At 44.6% G+C, this 7,086-nt stretch overlaps 1 protein-coding gene and 1 long non-coding RNA gene across 2 annotated transcripts in view; both read right to left on the bottom strand.

The window, feature by feature from the left end:
• Positions 1 to 29: 29 nt before the first annotated feature.
• LOC114487721 (uncharacterized) overlaps positions 30 to 7,086 on the bottom strand; it is an 8,447-nt gene continuing 1,390 nt past the window's right edge. The window contains exons 2-3 of the long non-coding RNA XR_003683039.2: positions 2,783 to 2,890; positions 30 to 375 (exon numbers count right to left, since the gene is read on the bottom strand). This is a non-coding gene — a long non-coding RNA (uncharacterized lncRNA). The remainder of the gene's footprint in view (positions 376 to 2,782; positions 2,891 to 7,086) is intronic.
• On the bottom strand, positions 793 to 2,366 carry LOC102996050 (olfactory receptor 1F1). Its single transcript, XM_024123530.3, is given in 3 exon segments — positions 793 to 1,168; positions 1,171 to 1,253; positions 1,255 to 2,366. Coding segments are annotated over 3 exon segments (948 nt in total). The 5' UTR covers positions 1,947 to 2,366; the 3' UTR covers positions 793 to 995.

Below are 7,086 nucleotides of genomic sequence, written 5' to 3'. Positions count from 1 at the left end.
GATTGCATTGAATCTGTAGATTGCTTTGGGTAGTATAGTCATTTTCACAATGTCGATTCTTCCAATCTAAGAACATGGTATATCTCTCCATCTGTTTGTATCATCTTTAATTTCTTTCATCAGTGTCTTATCGTTTTCTGCATAGAAGTCTTTTGTCTCCTTAGGTAGGTTTATTCCTAGGTATTTTATTCTTTTTGTTGCAATGGTAAATGGGAGTGTTTCCTTAATTTCTCTTTCAGATTTTTCATCATTGGTGTATAGGAATGCAAGAGATTTCTGTGCATTAATTTTGTATCCTGCTACTTTGCTTGGTGCTTTCTTGATGAACACAGAGAGTTGCACAGAATATAAGTGTCACACAAGGCCATTCTGTGACTGTTACAAAGTAAGACAAAACAAGACCACTCTGTAAGCATGTGAACACTAAAACATGAACACTGTCCAAGCCACAAAAATGACCAAACTCCCCCTGAGTTGGTGGATATGAGTGACTGCTACTTCTTTGCCAATCACAGCTTCGGCCTCAGTCTAGTTTTCCCTCCTTCTAGATAAAATATATTAAGATAGCGAACCAAAATTATCCTCACTTTGTGACATCTTTGAATCCAGAGCAAAGACCCAATCCTTGCCAAAATCACCTCATACAAGCCCAAGTCTTTTAATAAGTCCTTTTGAGCACCTTCCTACTAAGATACCTCACTATTCCCCCCATGGTATGTGTAACTCCCTTGTTACAATGAGTAATAAACGCAACTTATTCAACAAGAAGTGTGCTCCTAATGGGTTTTGGCTGGAGGGCACTGACGGTTGGAATAGTCAAGTTATTTGGTACAAGGATCTCTCTTTCCATCTTTAACCTGAAGAGGCTGTATCCCGTTTTGTTCTCCCAAGACAGATAGTAGATGATTCTCTTACAAAAGACAAATGTTAACTTTTGCATAATCAAAAAAACAAAAACATGATTTTCCTGTAAATTAGTTCCCTCCATGATTTTCTTAGCCTATTTCATTACTGAATAGAAAAAAATTCATAGCAACCACCCTTCTAAGAGCCTCTTTTATGTCCTGGTTTCTCAGGCTGTAGATGAAGGGGTTCAGCATGGGAGTCACCACAGAGAACATCGCAGCAGCTGCTATGTCTATCTCATCTGAGTGGGAGGATAAAGGTTGAAATACAGAAATAGGATGGTGCCATAGAAGAGGAAAACCATAGCCAGGTGGGAGCCACAGGTGGAGAAGGCTTTCCATCTTCCTTGTGGATTGGATTCTGAGGACAGCACAGGTGATAAGGATATATAATACCAGGACGCAAACAAATGGGGTGCTCATTATGGGCCGTGCTTCAATTAGAATCATCACCTCACTGAGGTGTGTATCAGAGCAGGAGAGTTTCAGGAGGGTGGTCACATCAGAGAAGAAGTGGGGGATGGCACTGTCTGCACAGAATGAGAGTCAAGCCATCAGCAGGGTATGCAACAGCATATCCAGGTTGGCAATGACCCACGATCCAGTGACCAGCAGGGCACAGAGCTGGTGGGTCATCTTTGCTTAGTAGTGTAAGGGGTGGCATACAGCAACAAAGCGGTCATAGGCCATCACAGCCAAGAGGAAATTGTCCATGTCCATGAACGTGAAAACAAAATACATCTACGTGAGACACCTAGAGAAGGGGATGGTCTGCTTCCTGAGTATGTGGTTGGCCAGCATCTTGGGGACAGTGGTGGAGGAGAAGCAGATATCCACAAAGGACAGGTTGCAGAGGAAGAAGGACATGGGGATGTGTAAGCGGGAGTCCATGCTGATGGCCAAGAGGATGAGCAGGTTTCCCAAGACTGTGGCCAGGTACATGCTCAGGAAGAGCACAAAGAGGAGCTGCTGCTGCTAGGGCTGCCTGGAGAGCCCCAGGAGGAGGAACTCAGAGTTACTTGACTGGTTTGTCTCTCCCATGGGGCTGGACTCAGATGCAGAGAAGAGAAGCAGAGGTCAGAAACCTAGAAGCAAAGGGTTTGGGTGCAATAACCCAAGCTCCAGCCACGGTCATGTTAATAAAACCTACATTAGAGTTGCTCAGTCAGAATCTGCCCCTACTTCCTACACCCTCAACTTCCGACCTCCAGTCCTAGATGATGCTGGTCCCACTGGACTAATTTTTTTAATTATATGAAATATAACATAAAAACAACACACAGGCACATACACAGCCCTTCCCTGACATTATGTGCATCTCTATTAACATTCCCAGGCTTTTGCCCACTTGGTAGATCGTAGAGAGAAGAGAAACAGCTCATTGGTATTGGGTTTATGACAAGCAACAGATGAGGGATTCAGGACTTTTACCACTACTCCCTGGATCTGGAAGATTTAACAAAGGAGGTTCTTCAGAGAACTTCACCGGGGACTTCCCTAGAGGCACAGTGGTTAAGAATCCACCTGCCAATGCAGGGGACACGGGTTCAAGCCCTGGTCCGGGAAGATCCCACATGCCTTAGAGCAGCTAAGCCCATGCACCACAACTACTGAGCCTGCGCTCTAGAGCCCGCAAGCCACAACTACTGAAGCCCGTGTGCCTAGAGCCCGCGCTCCGCAACAAGGGAAGCCACTGCAATGATAAGCCCACGCACCACAATGAAGAGTAGGCCCTGCTCGCCGCAACTAGAGAAAGCCTGCGCACAAAAAAGAAGACCCAACGCAGCCTAAAATTAATTAATTAATTAATTTTTTTTAAAAAAAGAACTTCACCCATTAGTAAAGAAATATTGACATCCCCACTGTTACAATCTTACCTGGGAGAAGTTCATGCTGTTGCTATCAAGTGTTCTTCACCTTTGAGGAACTGGCCAGTGCTCCTCTTTATTATAAGGTTTGGGAAGTCTTGGAAATATAGGTAGGTCCTGAGCAAATGAGGAGCAGAGATTCATGGCCTTAGCTCTCTGTGCAGGATGTTTGGGGGTATCAGAGATGGGTATTTACAGTAGCCTCCATGACCACTGGGACCAGATTCCCTGAGAGCCTTATTAGAGACAAGCAGAAAGTTATTGTCCCACCTATTTCCTGGTCCCCATGAGCCCAACCATGATGAATGACAAAACATATGATCTAACTCCTGGGTCAGAACTTGGAGATAAAGCAATCTGGGTGGACAGAAGTCCCAGAGAAAACTCCCTGAGATTTCCAAATTCATCACCTTGCTGATCTGGGCTTACGTTTATGTATTTGAAAGTTCAGTTATTAAAAGACTTTTCTTCTCATTTTCTTAGCTCAGAAACTGGGGTTATTGCAGTGTTATCTGAGTCAACCCCTTTTTCTCTAATATCTATCCAGTCATTTACTGATTAGAGCTAGTGATACATTTGCAGACAGGGATGCTGGGGTGGGGTGGGGGTGGCAGTACAGAGTTGTGCTTAATCCTGTAAAGCATTTGATGTAAAGGATTAGCCTTGCTGGGAGAGATGTATCAGAGAGCACAGCATACCAGGATTGAGAAACTCCAGGCTCCCAGAGTAGACTTCTTTGGAGATGTCTTCCCAGCTCACAATGGATCACCCTTTTCTGAGGATGGTCCCCAATCCACAGAGTCACAGGGGTATGGGCTCCAGCAGCCCAATTTATAGTCCACCACCTCCTGCCCAGTGAGGATTCACGATTGGATTTGGGAACCTGGCACTGAGGCTGTGGACCTGTGGGTCATTCTCAGTATGACTTGGCCTGGATGTGGAAATCCAGAAGCTTGCAACTCTCTCCTGACTGCCCCATAGATGGAGAAGCAAAAGTCTATGCAGAAAAGCCAAAAATGCACACACAGAGAGAGAAAGAATGATGAGATGGAAAGAGTACTAGTGGTGGCCCAGTTCAGGGTTCAAGTCCTTTTCTGATGATTGGTTACATTGTGGCAGTTCTTAGACGAAAATAATAAAACCGAAGTCATGCTGATTAAGCAGAAAAGGATTTCTTGAAAATGATAGCTCATACTTCAAAACCACGGAGCAACTGGAGAAGCAGGCTCAGGAGGTCACTCGGCGCTATAATGGCCCAAATCATACCACAGCACAGGTTTGATTATCATGTTCCTGCTGCCTCCAAGCATAAATCTTACAGTTCATGGCTCTGACACAGCTAGCCACTGGACATAGGGTGCCACCAGTAGCACTGTTACCCAGGGAATCATTTTGCTGCAATGGCTGCCACTGCTAGAAAAATTTCCTCCTTGTTTCCCTTTCTTTGTGTCAAAGGCTGAGTCAAGATATCTAATGGGTAGGCACATGTCCACAGCTTAGCTGCTACAGGGGCTGTGAGATAAGTTATTCAGGGTTTTCTGTGATACAGGAAGAAGTAGGCTTTTCTTCCCAACAAGAATGATGAGGTAGGGTATTACCTGAGCTTCGGAAGGGGTCACAGAAGTTGGGAAGCCAAAAAACAAGATAAATGCCCACTAGAATCCACCCCTCCAGTTGTATAACATTAACACACATCCCTCTTACCAACTTACCCTTCAGTAGAATAGCAATTCTCTGGTCTAACATAATACAACTATCCTTCTCACAACAGGGGAACAGCTCAAAATCCCATCAGTTACTGTATCCAGGTCCCAAACCAAGATCTTCCCTGATCCAATCATGATCCCATCCTGACATTCTATAACTTCGAAATCAAACCTGAAAGCTAACCAATAACTACATATCCTATGTATATGTAAAACAGAGGGAGGAAGGGAGAGAAAAGAAGAAAGCTAGCTAGCTAAAATACATAAATATATAGGTAACAAAGGAAGGAGGAAAATATGATTGATGATGTAATCTTCATTTCCACAGGTAGTCATGAACAATTAATTGATATTAATAATGTTCCTTAACTACAATCTAATTCATGTTCCCTTTATCTTTAGCCAGCATCTCAGCTACTCAAGGTTTTAAAAATCTGAATAGTGACTTTAATTCTCATGTCTGAGAGATCTGACATCCTTATGATCTTGCCCATATAAGATTGTCCTAGTCTTTCATTAACTGCCATCACTGGACATGGCAATTCCAGAATCCTCTCAAGGAGATCTTTCCATCCATTATCCTCTCTGCTACCACTGTGTAGCAGAAAAACTATTTCCTACTGATAGTCAAAGTTATAACAATATTAGAATCTCCTTTTGGTCAGTTTATCCAAGTAGCAAAAGAAGCCCAAATTGGCCAGCAAGAAGTCTCTTCAGAGCCCAGTGTTGCTGGGATAAAAAGCAAAATTTTGCAAGTAGATCATTAGGTATTACAAAAAGAGGTGCCCACTTTTACCTCTTGTTTCCTTGCCCCATAAATTCCTGGTTGGGAGAAAGTTCAGCATATATTGTCCACTGGTACGAAACTTATACTGTATCCTGTAAAAGAGAACCCTAACCTTACAGGGTAACCTCAAAAATTGAGGTATCAAAATTGAGTCTTTAAAAGATCATTTCTCTGTTCCATAAGGTCAACTGCTTCTGGTGATAGTGTAAAAGTAAATGCTCGGACTTTCCTGGTGGTCCAGCAGTGAAGACTCCGTGCTCCCAATGCAGGGGCCCCAGGTTTGATCCCTGGTCAGGGAACTAGATCCCACATGCTGCAACTAAAGATCCAGCACGCCCCAACTAAAGATCCTGCACACCGCAACGAAGACACCGCGTGCCACAATTAAGACCCCGTGCAGCCAAATAAATAAAATAAATATTTTTTAAAAATTTCCCACCAAAGTCCTTTAAAAAAAAGAAAGTAAATGCCAAAGAATCCTATGGACACTAGCCTTATCCCTTGTATTAGTTATCTATTGTCAAGTAACAAGTTACACCAAAACTTTGCAACTTAAAACAGTAAACATTTATCTCACACAGTTCCTATGGGTCGGGAATCTGGTAATGGTTTAGCTGAATGGTTCTGGATCAGGGCTTCTCATGAGATTGCAGTTAAGTTATCTGCAGGGGCTCAGTCATCTGAAAGCTTGACCGTGGGTGGAGGATGAGTGTCCAAGATGGCTCCTTCACATTGCTATTGGCAGGAAGCCTCAGTCCCTCTTGTGGACTTCTCCATAAAGCTAACTTGATAGGTCCTTGCAACAGAGTAGCTGGTTTCCCCCTGAGCAAGTGATTCAAGACAGCAAGATACAAGCCACAATATCTTTTATGAGGGAGCTCCAGAAGTTAAACAACATTTCCACAACATCCTATAGTTCACACAGTGCTATGGATTGAATGTGTCCCCACAAAATTCATATGTTGAAATCCCAACCCCCAGAGTGATGGTATTAGGAGTTGAAGCCTTTGGAAAGTGATTAGGTCATGAGGGGAGAGCCCTCACCAACAGTATTAGTACCCTTATAAAAGAGGCCTGAGAAGGCTCCCTTGTCCCTTCCACCATGTGAGATGCAACCACTATCTATGAACCAGGAAGTGGGCTCTCACCAGACAACAAATGTGTCAGCATCTTGATTTTGGACTTTCCAGCCTCCAGAACTGTGAAAAATAAATTTCTGTTATTTATAAGCTACCTAGTCCATGGTTTTGGCTGTGCTGGGTCTTCGTTGCTGTGCAGGAATTTCTCTAGTTGCGCTGAGTGGGGGGCTACTCTTCGTTGCAGTGCGCGGGCTTTTCATTGTCGTGGCTTCTCTTGTTGTGGAGCATGGGCTCTAGGAGTGCAGGCTTCAGTAGTTGTGGCATGTGGGCTCAGTAGTTGTGTCTTGCAGGCCCTAGAGCTCAGGCTCAGTAGTTGTGGCACATGGGCTTAGTTGCTCTGCAGCATGTGAGATCTTCCCAGGCCAGGGCTCGAAGCCGTGTCCCTTGCATTGGCAGGCAGATTCTTAACCACTGTGCCACCAGGGAAGCCCCCAGTCCATGGTATTTTTCTACAGAAGCCCGAATGGATTAAGACACAAAGTCAGGGCTTCCCTGGTGGCGCAGTGGTTAAGAATCCGCCTGCCAACGCAGGGGACACGGGTTCGAGCCCTGGTCCGGGAAGATCCCACATGCCGCGGAGCAGCTAAGCCCGTGTGCCACAACTACTGAGCCTGTGCTCTGGAGCCCGCGGGCCACAACTACTGAGCCCGCGAGCCACAACTACTGAAGCCCGCACGCCTA

Source organism: Physeter macrocephalus, chromosome 14 (assembly GCF_002837175.3).
Source record: "Physeter macrocephalus isolate SW-GA chromosome 14, ASM283717v5, whole genome shotgun sequence".
Classification (NCBI taxonomy): Eukaryota; Metazoa; Chordata; class Mammalia; order Artiodactyla; family Physeteridae; genus Physeter; species Physeter macrocephalus.
This window is presented reverse-complemented; position numbering and strand designations above follow the sequence as displayed.